This window comes from Sordaria macrospora, chromosome 1, assembly GCF_033870435.1.
Source record: "Sordaria macrospora chromosome 1, complete sequence".
NCBI classification, from domain to species: domain Eukaryota; kingdom Fungi; phylum Ascomycota; class Sordariomycetes; order Sordariales; family Sordariaceae; genus Sordaria; species Sordaria macrospora.
This window is the reverse complement of record NC_089371.1, coordinates 6,089,474-6,114,144: the sequence shown is the minus strand read 5'-3', so window position 1 is coordinate 6,114,144 and position 24,671 is coordinate 6,089,474. Positions and strand designations below refer to the sequence as shown.

The following is a 24,671-nucleotide window of genomic DNA, read 5'->3' as shown; positions in this document are numbered from 1 at the left end:
TTATACCCCGCCCGGTCCTGCCGCGGGCCAGTCTTCAACGCCGTAGTACCAAAGCCAAGGAGCAAGTTGATCCACAAACATAGACTCCGTGGCAAGCAGATTGTTGCATTGCCCTCCTCCTACCCCTCCTCCTACCCCTCCTCCTACCCCTCCTCCTACCCCTCCTCCTACCCCTCCTCCTACCCCTCCTCCTGCTGCTCCTATCGTAGCGGAGGGATACCCGGCATCCCCGCCATGGACCCCCGCGTTGCCTGGTAGGCTGTGATGAATATTCGCACCACTCATGGCTGTTGTATTTGCATAGGAATGCCCTTGAAAGGGAGGTTGTTGGTGTTGTTGCTGCTGCTGCTGCGGTATTGGTGGCGCCCCCATGCTTTGTCCTTGTCCTTGGCTTTGGCTGGCCAGCCACGGCTGCAACTGTGATGATTGTGTTGCGGTGGTATTGCCGCCGCCGCTGCTCGTTGAAGTCTCTCCTCCTCCTCCTCTTGCCAAACCGGCCTGTACCTGAGCATATCTCTCTCCAGACATGGAGCCAGACGGGGCCGAGGCACGCCCAGCTTCAACCCCTCCTGGTCCTCCTGTACCTGCATCTGCACCTGTACCTGCACTTCCTCCTCCACTGCTACCCGTTGATCCTTCTTGATACAGAAAACCGCTCGCCCTACCCCCTTCCGGCTGCTCTTCACCAGCTCTCGTCCCCTTCCCAGCCCCCGTCCCAGTTCGGTTCCCCAGTCTTGAACAAGCAGCATCATCCTCCCCTCTCCCTTCCCCTCCTCCACTTCCACCACCCCTTTTCCTCTCACCCCCTCCCTTCCCCTGATCATCATCATCGAGTTCCCCCCCCTGAGCGACAAACTCCGCAAACCTCTCCAGTTTAGCCTTGGTCATGACCAGTCCCTTGGCACTGACCTCCCACATGTTGCTATCCGGCTCGCCGCCGCTGGCCTCCTTCATGTCATCGCTGGCCTGCTGGAAACGGGCACCGAGCTGGGCCATGGTCTCGGTAATGTCGATCCACAGCCCGGGCTGGGAGTTGAGCTGTTCTTGCAGCATGGCGACGATGTGAGGGAGTTGGGGGTCGGTGGTTTCGCGCCAGCGGACGGAGGAGAGGGGGTTGTTTTTGTTGTTATTGCTGCTAGAGAAAGAAGGGTTATGAGGGGCGGTTGTCGGGTCGGTGGTGGTGTTTGTGACTGGGTCGGGGGTGCTCGTTATTGGAGGTTCGGTGGAGGTGGCGCGGGAGCAGACGGGGCCGGAGATGTCCCTTGGAATTTTGGATGGGGATGGGGCCCCAGGGCCGGGACCCGGGGTGGCAGGGACGGATGTGCTAATGGTTGAGGAGGTGGCGGGTGGCCGTTGTGAGAAGTCCGGCGGTGGGCCGGCGCCATAGCCGCATGCTCGGCTGTAATGTGGGGAGGGTGTAGGTACAAAGGCGGGTGTTGAGGTAGGTGTCGAAGCGTAAGATGTTGTGGCGGTGGGTTGCGGAGGTTGGGATGTCGTTGAGATGGTGTTCCTGGGTTGTGAAGAAGGTAATGGCTTGATTGGCGAGACTATCTTGGACCAACGAGCAAGCATCGTAACGGCGTAGACGATCTGACAAATGATGGAGACCGGCAGGTAAAAGTATGCTGATACGGGTACGGTAAACCAGTGGTCGAACCATTCTCGTACCCCACTGCTTACTCGGTAAAAGAGATCAAGAGCCGACGGAGTGTTGTCGTCAAGCGTAGTAAGGTCTTTGTAAAACTTGGCCAGTAGAGATGCATCGATGACCGGAGGCTCGCAGAGACGCATCTTAGCTGAATGTACATACACCATGAGGTATTCTAGTGCGTGTGTTAGCAAGGATTGACAACTTTTGAAGGCTTAAACGCAAGCATACTATTGTTCTTTTGGCCCTTGTTGAATGAACCACATATCTTGTCAAGTTCACTCTGGAACGTCGACATGTAGGCCGCAACTGGAGCCCTAGCAATCCCTCCGACGGAGTCGGGAGATTCAGTTTTGGAATTGATTTGAGCGATCTTCTCCATCAGATGCTGTAACTGGACCATGTGAACCAGTATCCCATCTGTTTCGTACTCCTTCGACTCTTGCAGCTCATTTAGGCACTGCTGAACGTATTGCGAGTACCTGATAGACTCCATTTTTCCAAAGGCGACGGATATACTAATGTTACACGTCAGTACATACGTAGGCCAGAGGTTCAGTAAGCTGATGGTTCCACCAAACAAATACTCACGTTGAAGCCATATACCACAAGCCCAACAGCGCCCTCCGTTCCTCATTCGTCCGTGGTTTTGGATCGTCGGGGTACAGTACCATGACACTAATCCTTTCTTGCACCTTCGGATCCCGGTTCAGTCCTAGGTCGGAAACGAGACTCGCGGCCAGGTGGATGAGGTTGTTCAACTGGGCATGCATCAGACAATGGTACTGATACCAGCCGATCATGACGAGGATGCCCTGCAGTAGATCCAGTGACCTTTCTGACCGCAAGAGCATGCGTTCTGAGACATGTCGGACCAGCCGGTACATCTGAGCTCGCATCGACCGCATGCTCGTGAGGGTGGTCACCATCCGGATGGCCGAGAAGAGAAACGGACGGGACTGTTCGAGTTCTTGCACGGTCGTACCGACTGGGATGATGACGAACGGAAAGAGCGGGCTGAGATGGGTCTGGTAGATGGCGAGGATGGTCTCGTCTGACTCTGACGGACCTCTAATCTCGCCGCGTGCTCTGCACATACACCCGGACGGGGCGCAAGAGTTGTAGTGTTTGGGCACATGAATGGGTCCTTCACCCAACAGTTCTGAGCTGTCACTATGACTCTCATCGTCGGAATAGCCACCCTCGGTGGTGCCATGACGATCATCTTCCAAGGGCGTGAGACTTGCTCGCCTCTTTCCGGAGCCAGATCCTTGAGGAGCACCAACGGCAATATGCAGGTCGTCTGGGTGTATGAAGAAGGTATGAGTCAGCAAGACTCTGAAGGTTGATGTTGATGGTGGTGATGAAGATTTCGCTTACGATCGCGGGCTATGCATGAGACACTGTCATAGGCGGACATGACCTCATGAGAGGCAACACTGTCTGCGATTGGGATGCCTCGCAAATCCCCGGATGCCTTGAGGAGGTCGACGAGTCCATTGAGCCGCTGTTCAAGTTGCGCAGTCTTTCTGAGTGTTGAGTATGTGTTAGTAATACAGGATAGCGAAGGACACGACGGATGAATGAGTGAGTGATGGTATCACTAACGATGGCCGAACAGCTCTCTTCTTTCTTGGGCGGTGCACCTGGTTCGTGCAATCTTTACCCAGACGTTCACATCTTTGGCATTTGATCCCAGGAGCATCAGACTGGCGTGAACACTTTGCTTTGGCGGCCGCACACTGGGCACAGGCATTTCCCCATTTGGCGTTTGACGGGTGCGAGTTCGAGTTCGTGTTCGCGTTCGCATTCGTGTTGGACGGCGCGCCTTCGGATGCTAGTGAACTGCTCCGTCCTCCATGTCCGTGTCCTCCTCCTCCACCGCTAACTCCGTGCGTCGTTGCTGTTGGAGTTTCTTCTCGCCCAACTTGCTCCATTGTTGTGACTTTGTATAGGAATAAAAAGACCCAAGAGAATGTGTTACATCGCTTTTCAGATAGGGAGTAATCAATTGAGAAAAATGATGACAGACTGGGAATGTCAACCGGCTTTCTAGAAACATGGAAGAGCGAGTGAGAGGGTGAAAGTGGAACGGACCGGAGATTTAAGCATTTCTCCGTCTCAGACAGGACACCCGCTTATTTCTTTTTTCGGAGACAGTGATTGATATGATTGGTCCAGTGAAAAATGATCGGTCCAATTCTGATCTGGAAGTCCGATCCCTTACCCTCTCCCACTCTCACCAGTCACCACTGTAACAGCAACTTTCCAATGCAAACAACTCACACCGACTGATGACGCCATGATTCTTTGCAGGTGTTCGTGATACTTGGCGGTCTGTGATTGACTCCATGGCTGAGTCTTTTAGCGATTCAATCCTCCGCTCCGTTCATCAAGTTTTGTCGTGGGGATCAGAGTCAAAATGTTGCAAAAGTTCAACATGTGATTGTTGATGATTTCAGGGGTTTTGTTAGAAAATGGAGATTGCTGTCAGGCCATGACCATGCTGATTGCTGACCCTGCAGATGCGCCCAGGCCTTAATCCTTATCTCGTTGGTACGTTTCCGGGGGCCCACAATCGTCTGCCAGGGGGGGGGGGGGGGGGGGGGGGGGGGGGGCACCCGCCATCCGGAGGGCACCGGAGAGGGTCCGGGGATGGTTTCACAGCAGGACGACCACCAGCCCCGGGCTACGTTCATCTTCAACAACGCAATCCCCGGACGTGCCGGATGGAAAGACGTCACCCGATGATATGATGTGCTGTCCGGCCGAGGTCTCTTTTAATGGTAGGCGATCTTCCGACCGATTGGAATTGACGATGGACAGACTCCCGGCTTCCGCAACCTAAGCCTCGGCTTCTCCAGGTCCTCCTCGGTTTACCTCCGGTCCACCTAAATACATACCAGGGATCGTCGCTCTCGAATATTGAAAACCTGACTGCCATATTCTCCATCTCAAGCTCCTAGGTTCCTTAACAATCTTTCATATGGCACACTCAAACAAACGCACTCGCAACCCCAATCAGGCACTCGGTGGATTTTTCAACGACGAGTTTTCATTCAAACGCTAGTGCTCTCGAAAAAAAAAAGGTAAATATCTTCTCTTGTTTCAGGGTAACTGTTGATTTCCCTTGATTGATCGAAGACATCATCGCTTTGCTCGCTTTCGGGTTTCCAAAGTCAACAACAAACCACCCACCAATCAACACATAGCCTTCCGCAGAACTTCCTCCATCATCTCCTTTATTTCCCTTCTTCCCTCCAACAATCGTATTTCCTTCTTATTCTTCTTTGTTTCTTCGCATGGTAGCATGAGCACACACATGTTGCTTAGCATTTAGCACACGCAACCCTGGACCTCAGAGAGATCCTTGTAGACGGTGTGGTAGATGGTGCTCGTGCTGCCAGCCTTGCTCGAGAACGCAGCGCCGTTGGCGACGGGGGGAGCGGTGACGGTGGGCGCGGCGGGGATGTCACCGGGACCGGTAGGGATAGCGGTCAGAGTTACGGGATTATCGTAGCCTGAGGGGCCCCAGCCAATGGTGTCAGGACACTTTCCAGGGAGGGGGGACTTGGTAATGGTGGCGGGCTTCAGAGTGGTAGGGCTGGCGATTCCGGTAGAGTTGGCGTAGAGAAGAGTGGAGAAGGAGGACTGCGAAAGGGTTGTGCTCACCGTGACGGTGACGGTGGCCTCCGGCGCGCAGACAGAAGGCGCCCCGGTCGGGAAGGGCGAATCAACCGAGCAGGGACCACCGCTGATGAAGAACTTGGGCGTCTGGGCATATATAACGTAGACGTTGGTCCCGTTAATGGCATTGCTAGAGACCAAAAGCGCCAAGGGAAGAAAGGGGGCAGCGAGTCAGCCAATACGTTCTATAAGTTCTTGGTTGTTTTGGTTCCTGAAACGGGTTCCACTTCCTGGGAGAGAAGGGGGGAGGAAGGAGACCCAGGGGTTTGTTTGGGTTGGATGGAAGAATCCTCATGTCCTGATATGAACATGCGAAGGGAGTTAAACATACAATTGCCAGCCATAGGAGCTATCAATGTCGCAGGGGATGGTCACGCTGAGCTCGCCGGAGGAAGGCTCAACGTTATAGGCCAAAGGCGCATAGTAGGGAGGCCAGTTGACAAAGTTGACCAGGTAGACGCTGAAGTCGGTGGGATCGGTATCGACGGTGGACCACTTGAGGTCAAAGGTGTCACCCTTGTGAAGGGTGGCATTGGCGGCGGGCTCGACGAACTGGATGGCCGAGACGAGCGGCGCCGCGAGAGCAGCGAGAGCAAAAAACTTCATCTTGAAAAAAAGAACCAAAAAAGAACCAAAAAAAGAACCAAAAAAAGAATAGATCGTGATTGCTGGTATATAAAAGGAATGTAAGGAGTGACGACACTGCGGATATGGCAAAAGAGTGACTGCGGCCGGATGACGATCAGAAAGAAGAAGGACAGAAAAACGTGGAGGTGGCCGTTGGACTTCTTTTTGTAATGGTTCTGACTCTCAGCTCTGCTCCATCTTTTCCACCTCTTACCCCTGACAATCACACCTCCCACGATGTGTGTCGCATGTCTTGGGTCTCTTGGAGGGTACCTTGGGTGCCTTCCGAGAGCCAAAGAAGGACGCTAGGGACCGAAACTAGCACCATTTCTGTTATGGATTGCCTTTTTTCTCACTCGCATCGTTAAATTTGATGAACATGGCCCAATGAAAACGGTTCGTTGGTTGCCAAAATCATCACGATGGCTTTTGCCAGAGCCAGTAGGAGTTGGTACCAGAGCGCACGACCCTTGGAAATGTTGAGGTTGCACCGTACCTTGCGTCTCATCCGTATCGATTCAGACGAACCCCCATGCAAGCCATGCATTTTGGGTTAGCATTGCTGACTGGCGCTGGGACGGGAAACTGGTGTCACCTTCTGGCGGCCGCCGGCGTCCCCTGTGATGAGCGAAATGATGTTTTGAGTCGCCCAGGCATCGAAATGATATCGACTTGATAAGTCATATCCGAGACAATTACAAAGGCGTGGCACTCTGGGGCAAATATCCACCACGAACAAGAAGCGAATGAAGGAAGCGGGCCTCTCCAGGTTCTTCCCAGCTTCTTTTTTCAGGGGGGGGGGGGGGGGGGGGGGGGGGGGTAACATCCACTACCCCTAGCGCCAGGCACATTTGGGCGCCCGGTTCTGCATTGGAACGATATCTGTAGCGCCGGGAATACGGCAACGAATGCGGTAGGCAGAAAGATTTCAATAGTTAGCCCAACAAGGCTGGAATGAGAAAAAGACCACTCACCTCGTAAAGAAATCGATAAAACGAACGAGTGAGGGTCTCACTCCTTTCCGCAATGACACGGCGGCCGCCTGGCGCTCTATGATGAGATGCCACTGGCCGTCTGCCTCTACGCCGAAGACACCGCGTCGCAATCCTGGGATTTCACCAAAGATTGCAGTGGCCGTCGTGGAGTGAAATCGGTGATATGGGCATCCACAACCCCATCAAAAATCCGCAGGGTTCGGGGTTGGTGTTCTTTCACAGACTAAGTCCAACCCACAGCGGCAACAAGCGAGATCATAACCAACAAACAGGCAACGACTACGAAAGAGCGGAGATGGTCAGTTCCGATACCGACGACGAGCTACTATCGAGCAAACATTCGCAAGCGAACCGGTGAAGCGACCGATAGAGGAAGGAAGACCCAAAGGTCGATTTCGATGTTCGCTTGGCAGACATTGGCAGGTATTGGCAGTTGTTGGCAGTCTCGGCAGTCTCGTTTTTGTTTTTGGGGCGGTTTGCATACGATTCCGAATTGTTGCTTCTCGCCGAACATGTTTGCTCCATCACCGTTGCTTTATTGAATGAATTCTTGCTTCTGCCACGGATGGGTTTCCCAGGTTGACGGCGAGTGCGTTGGAAGGAGATGCAGCTTCACCTGTGCCAGAACGGGATTCTAGACTCGGACAACACGAAAAATTGCAGAGCTCACCGTTACGAACTCACATCCGCAAAGAACTCGTGTTACAGGGTAACTGAAGGCCTCTCCTGAATCCTCTATGAACTTTGCGAGGGCGGGTTGAATCTGAGCTGGTTCCATTGTCACTGACTGTCGTACTCTCTGACCGGGCTCACAAAGGCGGATGTAAGAGAGATATCTCATATCCAGAAACGCAATTACAGGATCCCGTGGAAATCTGATACGATGCTCGTCAGACTGAGGTTGACTTGGTCTTGGTGTTGAAGAGGGTTGATTGGCAGTGTTGTTTGTCGCTATTAGCTAATCGGTGGCGAGGCCGCCTTATGGACTAACAGTTTTTAGCAGACGCGGTACAGTTGGCACTTATTTTAACAATCGTAAGAGTCGGTCGCTGATGTCATCGCACCTGAGCTTTTGATACTGAAATGGCTTACCCTGCACACACCCATTCACCATGCAGGTAGACAGGGGCAGATCAAGACCCTTGAATCATCTGTCTTTCGCATGCATTTTCACAGAGATCATGCACAGCGTATCTGTCATCAGCTGGTGCTGGAGACGACTGGACTGATCTTTCTGGAAGTCAAGAGGCTTTCTGGAGGCTCAACCCTCGATGTTGCAGACTTCTGAGCATATCGATCAGCGGACGTTGACAGCAGATGTTAATGCGCTCCTGTAAGGTATAAGTGCGTCGACGTTCGGCAACAAAGAACTCACAATCGGATGTGACTGCAAACCAGTTCCGAGGGCGACAAGAGAGTTGAAGAGATGGTTTGTAAAACAAGATCAGGGACTGCTCGACCCTCACGGTCACTGGTCACCTTCTCCATCACACCTCGTTTCTGTAAAGGCTGGAGCACCAACTTGTGGTTTCTTGCCCGTATACTTGTCAAATTCTTTGTTGTAAAAACCTTTTAACAACTCTGACCACGAAGAGACGAGAAAACAAAGCGCCTCAAGTCATTATGGTACTCCATAGCCTTCACGACCTCGATCCCGCCGAAGGGACAGTGCGGCTTCACCTAGCCGACAACTCCCCAATTCTCATGGTCCCGAGGCCCTCTGGGAACGACCCAAATGATCCCCTTAATTGGAGCAGGCGAAAGAAGAGAGTCGCTTTCCTATCGGTCTGTTCATTCGCCTTTTTGACCAACTTCGGAATCGGGGGCCTGACACCAGCCTTCTATATTCTCTCCCTGGAATTCGAAAGGACGCCAGTAGAGGTCGGCGCCTTGTTGCTATGGCCTGTCCTCACTCTCGGCGCGTTCAACCTTTTCTGGGTTCCCATTGCCAACTATTATGGGAAGCGGCCAGTCTTCGTTTTCGCGTGCGCGCTGCTCTGTGCCTGCTCCATGTGGGGTGCCTTAGCCGACACGTTCGAGTCTTTGCTGTGGTCCCTCGTCGTCGCAGCGTTTGCCGGGTCATCGACAGAAGCCCTTGGAGCGAGCATCGCAAACGATCTGTACTTCTTGCACGAACGCGGCTCCGTAATGGGTATCTATATGAACTTCATCGCGGCAGGAAACACCATCGGGCCGCTCATATGTGGCTTCATCGTGTCAGAGTACAGTTGGAGATGGCATAAGTGGATGACCTTCATTCTGGCCATGGTCAACTTTTTGGCGGTTACGTTCCTGGTGCCGGAGACCACTTATTGTCGCTACCGCCACAACCCAGTTGACTCTGACTCGTGGCCCAGCCGAGGGCCAACTCCAGGGCCAGCCAGTCGCTCGGATGCGGAAAAGGCGATGGGCTCCTCAAATGCTCGAGGAGCTCGTTCACCCTTGGACCGCACTGATGAAAGCTCCGCAGTTCGAAATCTTCCAAAGAAGTCCTGGGCAGAGGAGATCAGTGTCTGGCCTGTAGTCTCTCGCGAGACCCCCCTCTGGAAGTTGTTCTTCCGACCCTTCCCCATGTGGTTCTATCCCTGTGTCATCTTCGCCTTTCTTGCATATGCAGTTTCGCTGGAGATGACAGTGGCCGTGAACATCCTCAATCCCTTCGTTTTCCAGGCACCACCGTTTAACTGGTCGCCCATGGTCAACGGTTTGATCAATATCCCGGGCCTCATCGGCAACCTCTTTGGCAGCGTCTTGGGTGGCTGGACGGTTGACAGGTTTTGCGACTGGAAGACCAAGCGCAACAATGGCGTGTACGAACCGGAGTACCGACTGTGGCTCTGCGTGGTACCGCTATTGATCAGCGGATCGGGCTGCTTGGTGTTCGGATATGGCGTGGAAAAGTCGATGAACTGGGCCAGCCTGTTCTTTGCTTATGGCATGATCTCGGTAGCATTGACAGCTGTGCCGACCATCACCATGGCCTATGTCTCAGACTGTCTCCTTCCAGTGAATTCGGATGCCCTTATGCTTGTGAATGGTAAGAAGCAGCATGACTCCCTCCTTTTCCAGTAAAATCTTGCTAACTGTGGCATGACGTAGGATCCAAGAATGTTGTTTGCTTCTTCTTCGCAGCTTCCGTTTTGGTCTGGGTCCAGATGGTGGGTTATGTTGAGGCTTTCGGAACAACAGCAGGCGTATTTGCGCTCATCATGGGCGGAGGTATGGCGTTGTTGATTCCATTTGGCGCGAGAATCAGACATCGTCAAGCGAACTGGCGAATCATAATGTGATTGAGACAAGGTGGAAGAAGACGAAGAGAAAAGAGTGAGAGAGAAGGTGAAGAGGTGTTTATGCCCACATTGTCGGTGGCTGGACCATGGGGTTACACTGCGGGCAGAAAGTTGTCTTTGAATTCCTGTAAGCTGCTCTTTTGTCTCAACTGCTTTTTATGCGGTGTTCGTGCATTTGGGCATGGGGACCATTTGCATTGCACTATGATTTTCTCAAAGTGAATCCAATGAAGAGGTTGTGTTAGGTCGGGTTGGAAAAACCATCCGGGCCAAAAGGGTGTGGTGTGTACGGTGTGATGACTTGATCGAGGAGGAGCCGTTGTGATGTTAGAACTTGGACGTGGAAGAATGAGACAACGAGACAATGTGTTGCAGAAGAACCTTGAAAGTTGAAATGGGACGGCCCGCTTGGTCCTGCAAGCCTGATCGCCAGGTGGAACGTGCTCCACCAAAAAGACCGCTTACAACAAGAAGTGCCCGGAGAAATAGCAGTTTATGTACGATTGAAAGACAGAAATTAAGGAAGAACGAGATGGAATGGTTGTCGATGGAATAACTCGAAATATAAAGAATCCATTGACATCCATTTTGTTTTGAAAATGACTCTTCAGTTGACTTGGACGCTCGTAAGAAGACAACCGACGAATAAAAATGGTGTATCTCGGTCCCCTTCTTGGTATTGCTTCTCCTGGCCAATGAAAACACGTCGCATTCATTCCTTCATGCAAGGCTGACAAGTCACTCCGGCGGGGCAATTGTTCTGGGAAATTTCGTGGCCGACAGTGTAGCTCGGTCTGACCAACCGACCTGCAGTTGACCTCCCACCACATCTGCAATCTGAATCCAACCCGCCGACGAATTTTAACCGGACACCGATCCCTATATACACACGGCCACTACAAGGGATTTCTGTTGCCCCGACTCGAGTCCCTTAACCCTTCCGTCTCGGTCACCAAAACCACACCACAACAAAATTCCGAATCACCACCAGCCCACGATGGCCGACCGTGACAAACTCCAGATCCTCAAGGATGCGCTCTACGAGGCGGCGAGGGACCACGGTTCCGACCAGCGTCTCTTCAGCCAGCGTGACCTGCTGGACATGCACGTCATTCCTCAAGACAACCTCGTTCTGCTCATCCAGGTGATCCAGATTCTCTGCGACGAGAAGCTCTTTGTCGGAAACACGACTGCGTCGGGACTATCATGGAGATGGCGAAGCCGGGAGGATGCAAAGAAGTTCGTTACCATTTTCCTCCCCTACCCTACCCTCCCCTTTTTGAAAACAGCCGAACACCAACTAACCTTCTTTTCTTCCAAAAAGGTACACCTCCCTCCCGAACTCGGACCTGATGATGGTGTACGCCATGGTCGACGAAGCCGGGGCCGACGGCATCTGGAACCGGACCATCAAGAACAAGCTCAACATGGCAGACTCGCTTATGAAGCAATGCATTAAGTACCTCGAGCAAAAGGGCTACATCGCCAGCATGAAGAACGTCGAGCATCCCAACAAGAAGATGTACATCAAGGCAAACCTTCGGCCTTCCGATCGTGCTACGGGCGGTCCCTGGTTCACCGAGGGCGAGCTAGATACGGCGTTCATCAACGAGTTGCAGGAGATCGTGTTCGACTTTATCAAGCAGAAATCTACATATACTTCGCTCGGCGGAGCTGTAGGAACACAAGGAGGAGGAGGAGGAGGAGCGCAACGTGAAAAGGTCCCCAAGAAGGGCGTGGTTCAGGGGACCATTCTTCACTCGGAGGATGCGAAGGGTACGAAGCGCAGCGCGGGCGAAATTAGCAATGACGATACGGCGGCGGCATCGGCACCTACTACTACCACTGCGAAGAAGATGAAGCCCGCCAAGCCGCAATTGCTGCCTCTCCCGGCCGGCTACAAGTCGTACCCGACCGTGTCGGACATCGCCAAGTTCATCCACCACGCCGGCATCACGAACAACACGACATTGAGCGAGGCGGATATTCAGCAGCTTGTGGACGTGCTATACTACGACGGATTGGTAGAACCGGTCAAGGTCAATGGCCGCAAGGGGTACCGTGTAACGCGCATCCCCAAACAGGATACCAGGACGTGCAACCAACGACGCCTGGATCACGACCCAAGCAAAGGAGGCATCATCACCTCGTTTATGGGAGTCGAGCCGAGTGCCAGTGGCCTTATGGAGGCTCCCTGTGGGCGGTGTCCCGTCTATGATATGTGCGAGGAAGGCGGACCAGTGAGCCCCAGTAACTGCGTCTATTTCAGACAGTGGCTGGATGGTGACGAGGTCAAGGAACAAGTCATTTCGATTTGATCGACTACAATGCCTCTCTGTCTCTTTCTGTCAAGACATTCATGGTCTCTATTAGAACTGCATCAACGGCGTAGAAAAAGGAAAGGGTAATTCGGTTTCATTTAGGCGTTGGGGGCAACCTGTTTAGCATTCAAGTATTGACGAGGCAACAATCACACGGTCTAAGGGCATCCTGAAGAAAGACAACAGTTTGCGTGCAGGTGTCAACGATCAAAGTCAACCGCGATGTCAATGCAGTGAAGAAAGATTGGTGGCGCAATATGTCCTGTTGATGAGCTATCTAAATTGTATGTAGCAGCGCATTACGGACTATCATGGCACCGCGACTCCAACCCCAAAACACTCAGATCTCCACAAAGGAAATTTAGAGAGCGCCGCAGTCGACGATGGTGGGCTTCTTGGAGTAACGAATAGCGCCGGAGCTGGAGCCAGTAGCCTCAAGAGCCTTGACGACATTCATGGACTGATCATCAGCGACCTCGCCGAAGACGACGTGGCGACCATCGAGCCAGCTGGTGGGAACGGTGGTGACGAAGAACTGGGAGCCGTTGGTGTTGGGGCCGGCGTTGGCCATGGAGAGAAGACCGGGGCGGGTGTGCTTCTTGGTGAAGTTCTCATCGGCGAACTTCTCACCGTAGATGGACTTGCCACCAGTGCCCTGTTTTGAAAGGTTAGGCACCGATCCAGAAGATAGCTTGCTGAAGCGGGATTGAACTTACGTTACCACGGGTGAAGTCACCACCCTGGAGCATGAACTCGGGGATGATGCGGTGGAAAGAAGAGCCCTTGTAGCCGAAGCCGTTCTGGCCAGTGCAGAGCTCCTTGAAGTTGCGGGCGGTCTTGGGGACAACGTCGTCGTAGAGGGTGAAGTTAATGCGGCCAGACTGGACTGCAATGGGAGTTAGACATGGGATTGGCTTGACATGACACTTGAAGGGCGGGGCAGGGGGGCGGTGAGGCTAAGTGCGGGCATCCTGATTCAGGGGCACACCAGCATGGAGGGGTAGTTCGGGAGCTTGGAGGGTGCGGCAACACCGGGCGACGTGCCGCTCATTGAGAACGATAGCAGACGTGACGTCCAGGTCAATGTCGTAGCGACCATCGCAAGCTGCCCGGGCTTGATTGCTGAAGACAAAACAGGCGGTATGGAGTAGACATACCCTTGGTCTCAGAGGTGGGCTTGTTGTTGGCGCCGAGGACGGGGCCCTCCCACTCGATATCGAAGAAACTAAAGCATGCAGGTCAGTCGGTGTTCCTGAAGCTAGAGGTAGGTAGGCACAGCTTCCAAGTTGCGCGGAGCTTGAGGGGCGGCGGGACTTACACTCTGGACATGATGTTGGATGTTTGCGAAAAAGCTCTGGCGCAGGAGAAAGTTGCAGTGGGCTTGAGAGATGACGAGAAAGTCGAGGAGACGAGAGAACCTGTTGTCTTAAGGACAGAGAAATGGCGGGGTCCAAACATTTTCAACTAAAATGGAAAAGGAGGGGTCAGCCAATCCTGGAAGTGGGGGGCGGAGAAGGTACGTAGCTGCCCGCCACGTGACTGCATGCTACAGTACGACTCGGGCAGTCGGGCTGTTTGCCAGGCCTGTTTCGGTCCCCTCTCGTTTGCCAGTGCGGCGACTGCTGCTCATTCCTCCACAGAGGACGGCAGGAGCAGGCGGGCAATCATCTCAGCTTGACAACGTGGAGTGGCATGAGCCGCCTCTGCAAGTGTCATGTTTGGCGCATGTGGGCTTGGGATTGGCTCGTCGGCTCAGGAACACGAGACCAGCAAGTAAACAGCTGCCATCTGGTGTTGGCGCCTCTAACCCCCGAGTCTCCAAGCAGGTTGGCGTTGACGGTGACAATGACAACCAAAAATGCCACCGCCCGTGTGTGTGGGAATGACTGAATAGTTGGCAGTTAAAGTGCTGGCAACGGCTATTCCAAGACACCCGGTCCAAAGGATCGTAGACGACCCATGGCCGGTATCTTCATAACGTTGCGAGTGCCTCTTTCATTTGGAGTCCCCCTCTGTCAGCGCCCCCTCCATGCAGCCATTGACGACATTGCGGGGCCAACTAGACGACACCCCAAGCCGAACAAGAAGGATGGACGGCATGACGACCTTGATGGCCATGTCTGGGGTAAAAGGACCAAAGGGCGATGCCATCGTCAAACCGACAAACCTCCTCCCCTTTCAACTCGACCGTGAATGAAAAGGGGCATTTGGGTTGGATTGATGCCAAGAAATCCAGGGAATGGAAGCTCCCAGAGCTCTAGAACTTGGAGCTTTGGGCAAGCTCCCAGCCGGCAGGGAAGAGCTCTTGTAGATAGCAGAAAAGGCTCAAAGAAAGGAAACAGGCAGAGGCTCCGTGGTAGTGACAAAAGAGAAAATGATAACGTACCGATTATTCAGGATGGAAATCCAAGAGAACTGTTGACAGTGGTGAAGCTAATGTACAAGGCAACGTTCAAAACAAACGAACGGTGGGAAATCTGCAACACGGCGATGGATGCACAACAAGACCAGAGACGGGTCGGGTGTTTGACAATTTTTACTCCATCCAAAACGCATGGAAGTTCCGGAGGCCGAGCGTCCCCCCGCCGCCCCGCGTTGTCGGCCGGCCCGGCAAAGAAGTGGAATTCTCGCCAGAGATTTCTCGCCAGATATTTCAGGCCAGATATTTCTCGCCTGAGATTTCAGGCCTGAGAAAGCTGAGACGCTCGGGCCATGAATTCAAAGTCTTGGCAGATTTCTTGGGTTCCACTGGTTTCTTGGCGTCGGGGTGTTGGGTCAAGCACAGGGGTCGACGGACGACGGGGCGGCGTCAGTGCAGTGGAGGTCTGTCAGCGTGGTCACCGGCACCCTGACGCTCCAGACGCCCAGGGCGGAGAGTCCAATTGTCCATCTGATCCCGACAAGACCGTGAAACGTCGCCCTGAAAGCGATCAGCCTGAACAAAACCACCAAGTCGCCACAACACCTCCTTGCGAGCTACATTCCCGCAATCACCACCGCAAGGCTTAGATATCGACGATTGGCACACTAGAGCAATTCCCAGCAGTTCCGGTGACAGACACGCTTTCGCGATGGATTTCAACAACCTCAAGGATACCGTGTCCAACCTGACACTCTACGACATCAAGGCCGGCGTACGAAAGGTTCAAAATGGTAGGTGATCACAATCGATCACCCGGTCCATGGTCGTGATATAGGTTCATGCAGAACGCTGACAATGGACCACAACAGCTGTCATGAACTATACCGAGATGGAGGCCAAGGTATGCCCGTAACCACGCACCACACGGGCGCCCCTCGCCCTTCGCCATTTACCAACGCCAGACAAACGACAATGGGACGGGAGCTGACAGCGAACACAGGTGCGGGAGGCCACCAACAATGAACCCTGGGGTGCATCGTCGACGTTGATGCAGGAGATTGCCGACGGTACCTTCAACTAGTACGTCCTCGAGACACGATCCCCATCATCCCATGTCGTGTGAACCAAACGAACCCGGCTAACTTGTTATCTTTCTCCTTGCTCTTAGCGCAACACTCAACGAGATCATGCCCATGATTTACCGCCGCTTTACCGAAAAGTCCGCCGAAGAATGGCGTCAGATCTACAAGGCCCTTCAACTACTAGAGTATCTGATCAAGCACGGTTCCGAACGGGTAGTCGACGATGCTCGCTCACATCTTACCCTCCTCAAGATGCTGCGTCAGTTCCATTTCATCGACCAAAACGGCAAAGATCAGGGTGTCAACGTTCGAAACCGCGCCAAGGAACTTGCCGAGCTCCTTGGGGATGTCGAGCGTATCCGAGCAGAGCGTAAGAAGGCCCGCGCTAACAAGGGCAAGTTTACGGGAATTTCGGGTGGAATGAGCTTCTCTAGTGGGAGCAGCGGCCGTTATGGTGGCTTCGGGAACACTAGCAGCGGCGGTGGCGGTGGCAGCAGCTCTACCTACGGTGGCTATTCTGGAGGAGTGTATGGTGATGGAGGTGTTTTTGGTGGCCAGTCTTCCAACAACGACTTCCGCGACACACAGGCACGGGCAGAGCAGTTCGAGGAATACGATGCAGGCGAGCTTGATGGCGAGGCGTCGTCACGTACCGCCTCAAGGACAACACGATCGACGACAGAGAGAGCCGGAGTCAAGAAGACGACAGCACCCGTCGAGCCGCCCAAGAAAAAGGAGCCCGAGATCGACTTGTTCTCCTTCGACGAGCCCGCAGCACCATCCATCCCGGCGGCGCCCCTCGCTGCCGCACCTTCTAACGGCTCCGGGCTTGCGGCTCTAGCCGGCGGCGCTAATGATGATGACGACGAATTCGATGACTTCGTATCCGCAGCCCCCACCACCCAGCCTGCTTCTGCGATCCCTCCAATTGCCTCGCTTTCTACCGGTACACAGTTTGCCGCCCCCCAACCAGTTTCGGCGCCTCAACAGGCCAACCTCAGCGGGATGGTTGCTCTCTCCTCCATCTCTCCTCCTCCCAGTTCTACCACGACTCCCGCTGCCAACTTCTCGGCTTTCTCCACGCCCCTTTCGCCTGTCTCCCAGGCTCCCAGGCCAATGGGCTTCCAAGCCGGTCAACCCAACTACTTCTCCCCGGTACAGCTGCAGACACAGTCCACTGGTTCCTCGCTTTCTGGTGCCAAGGCCACCGGCTCAGGCGCCTCCAAGCCGGCCGCTGGCGGTGACGCCTTCGGTGCGCTCTGGTCGCAGGCTAGTGTTGGAATCAAGAAGAGCACGCCCACCACCAAGGGCCCCGCGATCGGACAGCTGGCCAAGGAAAAGAGCGCTGCTGGTATTTGGGGTACACCCGCGCCCTCCACCCCGACCAGCGGTAGCAGGCCCGCTAATAGCAACAACCACGGGTTGGACGATCTGCTCGGTTAATTACATGGCGGGTGTGGAGAGTATTCAAGTGGTATCTAGCACTGTCGTTGTTGAGTGATGGACGCGGGATTCTTGGAGTAGACCGATGGTGCGCAGGTAAACAAAGAGGAAACGAGCAGTCAACGATTTATATCTCAAGTAATGTTATTGGAGGTAGGGGCGGGCGTCTTGCAGCGCTTTCGTCTGCAGCAAAATTTCACATCTAATTATACTACCTTCAGGTTCTCTGTGTTTGTCACCCCCTTTTTCCTTCTGAACGTGTCGGTTATAGAGCGAACGGGTCTGTAAGTGTCCGTACACACTTGCTGCCCTTCGATGGTTTCAGACGACCTGTTCCGGCTTCCCAGTTGCCCATGAATGGGTAAGTCGATCTGGAGTCGACATGTTACTGCATTTAGCTAGGGTTTGTACAGTTTCCATTTCCCGACACATTCAAATGTTCTCTCTTTCTTCGACGTTTTGATCTTTTGGCATTTAAGCATCCTCAGGTCGTACGAACTACCACTATGGGGTTGGAGCATCGTCCCAACATGCAGTTCATCAACAAGAGCTTGTAATGGTTCCTTCAACCACGGATTTATGGATCACAAAGCATGTGTACAGTGACTCAAGCTTCCGCACTCGGCCTCGCCTCGGTCTGACAGCACACAGCCAGCCTCGAGCATCTTCGACACACTGATCACAACATCAACAGTCGATCAGTCATTGCCACCAAGATGATCAATAACCGTCAGTACCAAAGCACATAATCATGGCCAATGCGTCGAACGCATCCGTTGCCGTAAGCAACACGAAGCATCCACACACCAATGGCTTGGACCTTAGAGCCGTGCACACGACATCTACTTAACAAGCTCTTTACCATGCTGACGCCTTACTCCTTGTTTTCTTTCCTAGTTTTTTTTTACCAAGTTTTCCGATATTATACCCTAAGTAACCAAGCCGCCTGGTTGCGCGCCACATTCACTAGACACATTTCTTTCTTGGACACTAACCTACTACACATATCATCACACCCCGTCTGGAACGGAGAAACTACGGGTTAAGGAGGGTTGTTCTCTTAGACCACACACTCTCTCCACGCTCGCTTGCAACAATTTTCCTTGACAGCTTGTTCAAGCCCATGATATCAGGATGGGCTCCTCTTCTCCTGGCACGACGCCAAATTATATTCGGAACTTTGAGTCCCTCATTCCCCAATGCTTCTACAGCTATGTCTTTCTTTTTGCCCGTCTTTTCCTTATCATGTCACTGCCCGTCATGGCCGGCATAGTCGGTAGCTTGCTCAACAACATGACCAAAGCAGGTGAACCTGTAGCGACGAGCGTCGTGGCTATCATGATTGTGGTATGTTTGTTTAAACCCCCATTCTTCTTCCTTCTGTACCGGTTGAGATAAGGTATACTAACTAAACCTACCTGACCTACAGACATCCGCCTCCCTCCTCTGGTGCCTCTCCTCCTGGTCCGGCTGCTCCCGTCGCCACTTTCCCTACAAAGTCACCATCGTCACCGACGTACTCTTCCTCATCCCCTTTGGCGTTTTCTCGGTCCTCCTCGGTCTTCCTATGCACGACGGCGGTACGATGTGTCCCCAAGTCAGTCCGAACAACGCATTCACCATTCGAACAGGCCCGCTAGGTGCCATCGACTTCTCTGGCGAACGAACCGGTCGTGTGGCGTGTGCGAAGCTCTACCTCCTCTGGGTCCTTTTGCTGGTCGTCTGCGCGTGTTTTGTCCTGAGCGCTGGCTCGGTCGGGGTTATCCACTCTCAAGCGACAAAAATTAGCAGAGCACTTTGGAGCGCTAGGGCGATGGGTGATCCGATGGGCGGCAGTGATTATCGCCGTTCGCCGTCAGAGATCACTGTGGCTCGATTGAGGGAGGCTTTTCATGGATTTGAGCGGCAGTTACACGAAGAGCCGAGGGTGCACGTTAGCACACGAAGTCTTGATTCTGGTGAAGCTGCCAATGAAGATGATGATAATCATGATGATGATGACAGGAGAGGTGGTGGTGGTGAGGTTTACTATCAGAACAAGGACCCATATCGAATTAACACGACAAACAGATCCGGACCTCCTCCGCGCGCAAGTCGGTATGATTGCACCCCGAGAGTCGAGAGTTCGCTTGGATACCGTGACGAGTACGGCGCTTCTTCTTCAAGTTCTCAAGAACGCTCACTCGGTAACAACGCAATGCTTCAAGCCCAAGGAGAAGGGAACGGCCCATTAATCAACAACTACAACCGCAGTTAGGGACGCGGCGGGGCCGGGGGCGGAGGCGCATGGACATCTTCAAGTCGGGAAGGAGCAACAGAATCACGTGTGGAGCACAATCTCAACCAAAACCGACAAGAGCAAGTCAATCGAGCAGGAGGACCCGGACTTGCCAACAATCGGGAACTTAGCACCACCAACTTGAAGCCGCCAGGGGCTCCCAAGCCGATTCCTCTTCCTGTCCGAGTCCTCCAAGCGCGCAATGCCGCTCTAGACCAGTTGGAAGGCCGATCATCTGGATCGTCGAATGACTTGGCTGATGCTCCTTATCTTCGAGATCTGTATCATACTTTCATGTATCCTCAGGCGCTCCCGAATCCCGACCCTGACCACGATCCCGACATCGATCGCGACAGCTGGGCTACATTCACCAATGCCAATCGGTACAATCCCCGAGGCCAGACCCAAGGAAAGCAACAGCGTCCCTCCGGCCTGCTATTCCTCCCCAACTCCAACATTGCGTCCAGTCCTACCCTCGGTCCTGTTCCCGATCCCGATCCGTATCCATATCCATATCCCCATACCACCCGGGCGGTCGAATCCAACCCCTCTTCCTACGATACCACCACCACCTCTGACCGCCTAACCCAAGCCCAAGCCCAAACCCAAATACATGGCTCCCACGATTCCTACTCTTCCTCATTCTACTCCACCCCCTCCCTCTACGACGACAACAACAACACCCGCGTACGGTTCGACTACCGCGACCTTCCCTCGCCATTAAGCCCTCCTCCTCTTCTTCCTCGTTCTTCTTCTTCTGGAGCTGGCGGGTTGAAGTACAGCCTGCCGCCGAGACCGAGGACAACGTTAAGGGTGGTTGATGAGGAGACGTTGAATCGGTTGGAGGGGATAAGTGAGGAGGGCTTTCTGAGTGGGAGTGGGAATGGGATTGGAAGTGGAAGTGGGAATTGGACTGGGATTGGGATTAGTGATAGGGGCGGAAGTGGGAGCAGAAGTGGGAATGGGATCGGTGATGGAGGTGATAATAGGGAGGAAGAAGATGTTGAGTTGGACGAGATTCCTATTTCGCCTTTACCACCGGCACCGGCTTGGCTGGGTAGGCCATCGGACAGAGTAATAGGGGAGCCGGAGGGGTACGGGTACACCGAGGGCCCCACGAGGGTGCAGACAGAGGGCCAGCAGCAACAGGAACAGGAATGGAGATATGGGGGGTGGGGACGAGAGCAGGAGCAGCAGCATGGACAAGAAGTCAGAGAGACACGGAGTACTGGTAAGAAGAACGGACGAACGAGGGTTACACGATGGCCTGGAATGTGGGGCATTGGTTCAGGTTCAGGTTCAGGTTCAGGATATGTAGGACACAAGGAGAAGGATATGGATGGACAGTGTACCTCTAGCAGACATCGTCACGGTGGATTCAGAGCTAGGTCTACCAGGTTGTTTTCCACTATTGGGGCTTGGTTGAATGGGATTGATAATGGTGGTAGAAATGATGGGACTCGTCATCAACGGGATGGCTACGGATTTAGGTCAAGGAATGGGAGCGGAGGTCATCCATGGGATAGCCAGCAGTGGGATATGGTTTGAATATATAAGGTACAGGATAATATCTGGACATGCAGATAGATGAAAGTATTCCCTTTGTGATATATATTCCTTCGTACGAGGTTTCCCCAACCGGCTATCTTTCTGTTTCTTTTCGAGCCGCACAAAGGGATGTTTCTGGGGAAGTCCTGGGCATCCTCCGTGCCTGGCGCTCAGGTGAAGAGCTCGGGAGGAAAAAAAAGGAAAAAAAAAGAAGGGTAACCAGTTCAGTTGCCCAGATCAGCTTGGTAAAAGAGAGACCTGGAACCGCTAGGCTATCTGGTCTGGTGGTTGTGGGAAGGCCTTCTTTGTTCATTGTGAGTCTTCTCCAAGCCCAACGTTTGATCTCTCATTCCCAGCCCCCAAATCAGCGCCGCAAGAGAGCGAAATGTCCGGGAATACCTAGAAGTACCGAACCTAGGCAGTCTTACATGGTAATCTTGTACGCTTTTACATGCTGCAATGCCTTCGGTTATTTTACATTGGAGAGAATAGCAGCCTTCTTGCTTTAAATTCATCGGAATTATTACCTATGCATCAATACGTGGCTAGATGTATCTTATGGTGAGTGTAATATATTGCCTGACGCTTTATTTGTTCATAAAGCCAAGTCCGCTGTCATATCTCAATCCGTAATCCAAAATCCAGCGATCTGGTTTCCTCCTTTATTGAGTCGCGATGCCGTTGAAAATGGGTAGAGAGCTCTTCTTAGTCAACCTGTATGCCCCGCCATCCATTCACCAGCATCGCCCTTTTAACCTCGCACTTCCTCCTCCTTATCCAAAGACGAGATCCAAGATGGGAAAATCAAGCCGACTTTCCCTTCATTAACCAAGTATATCATCCTCCCAGATATAAAAGCCTTCGCAAAAGCCACCACTCCGGCCCCTAATTCCTGTGTTCAACGCCCTGAAAGAAAGAGGACAAACGTGGTGAAGGCGGCGGTCCTCCTTCAAAAATTCTCGGGTCTGTGAGCTTCCACAGCAGCAAAAGAAAAAGAAATGCAATGGTCACTGCCTACGTGACGAAGACCAGAAGATAGTGCCCGAGGTAGAGGACGGGGATGGGTACGTTTTCGTTGTTAGACGAGCCGGGATCTATCGGATTGACAAATGCTCGTAAGACGGTTTCGGCAACTTGGCGGCGGGGGTCCGTTTCTTCAGGCTCGAGGAAATCAAATGTCATTGCCGAGAAGGCGAAAGAGAGGATTTTCAAGGCGATGCGCAGAGTTGTTTTGGCTGCGTTAGTGACGCGCCTTGCTGGGCATAACTATGGTAGGTAGGTAACGAGGGCGGTTAGAAGTGTGGAGAGATAATCGGGTGTGATGGGGCAGCTATGTACCTGCACGAGAACCATGTTGGACTTTGCGTCGAGATGTCGTCGACAAAGGATGTTGTTTAAGTGAGTGTGAAAGTGTTGGATAAAATTGAAGAATTATGAGATTATCGTACGCTGTGTTACGACGAGTTGAGTGTCGTGTACCATTATAAGGCGGCGACACGATGTGTTTCCAAGCCAGCTCTTCTAAAAAGAATCGCAAAAAAATACAACTCCCCCTTCCTCTTTCGTCCTGATAATTGTTTCTGTATCCGGACTGCTTTTGGCGGCATATCAGCCAGCCAGGTGGTCGTGATTCCCTTCTTGTATGATCCCCAAAACGATACTTCCTCAATAGTACCGGTTCCGCCTCCTGCGATTTCTAGGTCTGCCAATATCATATGTCCATCCCGACCGTGATCCCCCGAAATGGTACGTGCTAGTATCTCGCACACCGCTAATGCCCAACTGGTCAGCAACATTGACGTATCCTTCCGAGGTCACCTTCCCCTTCTTGATCTTCCCGATCATGTCATCATCACCTTCCCAAATGCTCCTGCAGTACGGGCAAGTAACTTCTTTGGCTCCATCATCCTGCTTCCGTTTCGTGGACGCCCACATCTCGAAACATTCCTTGTGAATATTCTGACCGCAAGCCGCACGGCACCAGACGACTTCCGCGGGCTTGTTTGCCTCCATGTCGCAAAAGCAGATGGGGCAGTCCTCTTCAATCGGCTTCCTCTTCTTGTCATCTTCGCCACCTGTTGCAGCACTGTCTCCATCTTCCAGAATCGGAGGGGCATAACCAAAGATCTCTTCGAGCTCGGAGCTCAGCAATGCCAGCTGGTAAACATATTCGTACTTGGCACGCAGTACCCGGGCCAGCACGTAAACAATGTGCTTGCACTGTTCGTTCTTCTCGCCCATGGGGCAGGTGCATTCCGGCTGTCGTTTAATCGTCACGGTGTAGACGTTGCCTGTCGAGCCAGCAAGTTCCACCTCCTCTCCGGGGCTTTGGAAGCCGACAAATTCGGATGTGCGTTTACGCGAGAGGACGAAAAAGCGTTGGGTTGTGGCTCGTTCGTAGATGACAGCGAATGCTTGGGGTGCTTTATCACGGAATCTGGATGGGAGCCAGCGAGAAGCCTAAGGGATTTGGGGGGCCAAAGCATCATTATGTGTGGCGACTGTGCGTACCTGCGTGCTCGCTTCTCGTCTGTAGCCAGGGCTAACTCATTCTTCGACCTCTTGACCTTCTTCGAAGAGGTAGCTACTGACTTGGTGTCTGGAACGGTGGGTTCACCATCGACTTGCTTCCGCTTTCTGCTCGAGGCAGCTGTCTTGCTGGTGGTGCCCATTGCTGCGACCGGGAGATGGTGATATGGCGTTGAAGAAGGGAAGGAGCTTGGTTGGGATGCTTCCAAACGTCTTTTATCCAAAAGAGATGATCCAAAAAGGAAGAGGAGGTGGGATGGTGACAGAGTGTCCGGTGCTGGATTGATCCAGGATGATGATGACCAAGGACTTGGACCTGGGATGCAGTGGCGAAGGCCATCAAGGCCCCCGTGCAGCTGCCCTGTAAGCAGATGCCCGATAAGCCTGATTAGCACGCTCAAAACGCCAGGTCAGCTGATTTAAAGCGGTGCATGTACAAGCTGATGCTGGTTTGTCTGTTGGCTCGGTACTTTAAGATGTTCGACAAGATATGCCTTAAACTGTCCCCAACCTTGTAAGAACAAAGCAAATGATGAAGCCTAGACTGGAACCGTATTAGAAAGTTTTTAATGTAATATATACGAGGTAAGATAATGCTTTTATCATAGAACGAAAGGGATGAATTCGACATGTGAACGCCTAACAAGGTTGACGAGAGGTCTCGAGCTAACAGACAAATCAGTATTGGACTGTACGTACAATACGGGCTTGCTTGGCTCGAGAGCTTGGGTAACATGGAGTACCCAGATACCTTCCCCGCCAAAGCTTAGCGAGCTTAGCGGATGCAGTTTCCACTTACAGGGCCAGACATGCCTCCGGCCCCGGATTTTCTCATCGTCAATCCCACCACTCGCTAACATC

At 53.0% G+C, this 24,671-nt stretch overlaps 9 protein-coding genes across 9 annotated transcripts; 5 read left to right on the top strand and 4 right to left on the bottom strand.

The window, feature by feature from the left end:
• SMAC4_01400 (uncharacterized protein) lies at positions 1 to 3,946 on the bottom strand (the record flags this gene model as incomplete). The annotated part of the gene is made up of 5 exons (XM_003352518.2): positions 3,257 to 3,946; positions 3,029 to 3,177; positions 2,240 to 2,951; positions 1,880 to 2,166; positions 1 to 1,823 (listed from the first exon to the last, which is right to left on the bottom strand). Exons 1-5 carry the CDS (start codon positions 3,583 to 3,585, stop codon positions 1 to 3), a joined length of 3,300 nt encoding a protein of 1,099 aa, XP_003352566.1. The 5' UTR covers positions 3,586 to 3,946.
• Positions 3,947 to 4,692: 746 nt separating this feature from the next.
• Positions 4,693 to 6,772, bottom strand: SMAC4_01401 (uncharacterized protein). The gene is made up of 2 exons (XM_003352519.2): positions 5,667 to 6,772; positions 4,693 to 5,465 (listed from the first exon to the last, which is right to left on the bottom strand). The coding sequence occupies exons 1-2, from the start codon at positions 5,939 to 5,941 to the stop codon at positions 4,985 to 4,987; spliced, it is 756 nt and encodes a 251-aa protein (XP_003352567.1). The 5' UTR covers positions 5,942 to 6,772; the 3' UTR covers positions 4,693 to 4,984.
• A 1,808-nt stretch (positions 6,773 to 8,580) lies between these two features.
• On the top strand, positions 8,581 to 10,247 carry SMAC4_01402 (uncharacterized protein; the record flags this gene model as incomplete). Its single annotated transcript, XM_003352520.1, has 2 exons — positions 8,581 to 9,994; positions 10,057 to 10,247. The coding sequence occupies 2 exons, from the start codon at positions 8,581 to 8,583 to the stop codon at positions 10,245 to 10,247; spliced, it is 1,605 nt and encodes a 534-aa protein (XP_003352568.1).
• Positions 10,248 to 11,046: 799 nt separating this feature from the next.
• On the top strand, positions 11,047 to 12,683 carry SMAC4_01403 (uncharacterized protein). The gene is made up of 2 exons (XM_003352521.2): positions 11,047 to 11,486; positions 11,572 to 12,683. The coding sequence occupies exons 1-2, from the start codon at positions 11,245 to 11,247 to the stop codon at positions 12,563 to 12,565; spliced, it is 1,236 nt and encodes a 411-aa protein (XP_003352569.1). The 5' UTR covers positions 11,047 to 11,244; the 3' UTR covers positions 12,566 to 12,683.
• A 78-nt stretch (positions 12,684 to 12,761) lies between these two features.
• Positions 12,762 to 15,096, bottom strand: SMAC4_01404 (uncharacterized protein). The gene is made up of 5 exons (XM_003352522.3): positions 14,955 to 15,096; positions 13,887 to 14,032; positions 13,726 to 13,793; positions 13,285 to 13,454; positions 12,762 to 13,223 (listed from the first exon to the last, which is right to left on the bottom strand). The coding sequence occupies exons 2-5, from the start codon at positions 14,024 to 14,026 to the stop codon at positions 12,930 to 12,932; spliced, it is 672 nt and encodes a 223-aa protein (XP_003352570.2). The 5' UTR covers positions 14,027 to 14,032; positions 14,955 to 15,096; the 3' UTR covers positions 12,762 to 12,929.
• Positions 15,097 to 15,270: 174 nt separating this feature from the next.
• SMAC4_01405 (uncharacterized protein) lies at positions 15,271 to 18,025 on the top strand. Its single transcript, XM_066089586.1, has 4 exons — positions 15,271 to 15,721; positions 15,800 to 15,831; positions 15,931 to 16,010; positions 16,099 to 18,025. The coding sequence occupies exons 1-4, from the start codon at positions 15,640 to 15,642 to the stop codon at positions 17,453 to 17,455; spliced, it is 1,551 nt and encodes a 516-aa protein (XP_065945785.1). The 5' UTR covers positions 15,271 to 15,639; the 3' UTR covers positions 17,456 to 18,025.
• Positions 18,026 to 18,363: 338 nt separating this feature from the next.
• SMAC4_01406 (uncharacterized protein) lies at positions 18,364 to 19,689 on the top strand (the record flags this gene model as incomplete). The annotated part of the gene is made up of 3 exons (XM_003352524.2): positions 18,364 to 18,802; positions 18,885 to 19,473; positions 19,526 to 19,689. Exons 1-3 carry the CDS (start codon positions 18,590 to 18,592, stop codon positions 19,687 to 19,689), a joined length of 966 nt encoding a protein of 321 aa, XP_003352572.2. The 5' UTR covers positions 18,364 to 18,589.
• A 338-nt stretch (positions 19,690 to 20,027) lies between these two features.
• SMAC4_01407 (uncharacterized protein) lies at positions 20,028 to 21,281 on the top strand (the record flags this gene model as incomplete). The annotated part of the gene is made up of 1 exon (XM_066089587.1): positions 20,028 to 21,281. The coding sequence occupies one exon, from the start codon at positions 20,028 to 20,030 to the stop codon at positions 21,279 to 21,281; it is 1,254 nt and encodes a 417-aa protein (XP_065945784.1).
• A 1,014-nt stretch (positions 21,282 to 22,295) lies between these two features.
• SMAC4_01408 (uncharacterized protein) lies at positions 22,296 to 24,365 on the bottom strand (the record flags this gene model as incomplete). The annotated part of the gene is made up of 3 exons (XM_003352526.2): positions 23,793 to 24,365; positions 23,051 to 23,718; positions 22,296 to 22,516 (listed from the first exon to the last, which is right to left on the bottom strand). The coding sequence occupies exons 1-3, from the start codon at positions 23,951 to 23,953 to the stop codon at positions 22,296 to 22,298; spliced, it is 1,050 nt and encodes a 349-aa protein (XP_003352574.1). The 5' UTR covers positions 23,954 to 24,365.
• Between the last annotated feature and the right edge of the window lie 306 nt (positions 24,366 to 24,671).

What these genes read in the sequence shown, in the direction of transcription:
- SMAC4_01401 (XM_003352519.2), bottom strand. Translation starts at nt 5,941, where the DNA reads ATGAAGTTTTTTGCTCTCGCTGCTCTCGCGGCGCCGCTCGTCTCGGCC. An exon ending in AGCTCCTATGGCTGGCAATT is followed by an intron (nt 5,466 to 5,666) that starts GTATGTTTAACT and finishes TTTGGTCTCTAG; the next exon opens with CAATGCCATTAACGGGACCA.
- SMAC4_01403 (XM_003352521.2), top strand. Translation starts at nt 11,245, where the DNA reads ATGGCCGACCGTGACAAACTCCAGATCCTCAAGGATGCGCTCTACGAG. An exon ending in AGCCGGGAGGATGCAAAGAA is followed by an intron (nt 11,487 to 11,571) that starts GTTCGTTACCAT and finishes TCTTCCAAAAAG; the next exon opens with GTACACCTCCCTCCCGAACT.
- SMAC4_01404 (XM_003352522.3), bottom strand. Translation starts at nt 14,026, where the DNA reads ATGTTTGGACCCCGCCATTTCTCTGTCCTTAAGACAACAGGTTCTCTC. An exon ending in TCCAACATCATGTCCAGAGT is followed by an intron (nt 13,794 to 13,886) that starts GTAAGTCCCGCC and finishes TGCATGCTTTAG; the next exon opens with TTTCTTCGATATCGAGTGGG. An exon ending in GTGACTTCACCCGTGGTAAC is followed by an intron (nt 13,224 to 13,284) that starts GTAAGTTCAATC and finishes CTTTCAAAACAG; the next exon opens with GGCACTGGTGGCAAGTCCAT.
- SMAC4_01405 (XM_066089586.1), top strand. Translation starts at nt 15,640, where the DNA reads ATGGATTTCAACAACCTCAAGGATACCGTGTCCAACCTGACACTCTAC. An exon ending in ATACCGAGATGGAGGCCAAG is followed by an intron (nt 15,832 to 15,930) that starts GTATGCCCGTAA and finishes CAGCGAACACAG; the next exon opens with GTGCGGGAGGCCACCAACAA. An exon ending in GCCGACGGTACCTTCAACTA is followed by an intron (nt 16,011 to 16,098) that starts GTACGTCCTCGA and finishes CCTTGCTCTTAG; the next exon opens with CGCAACACTCAACGAGATCA.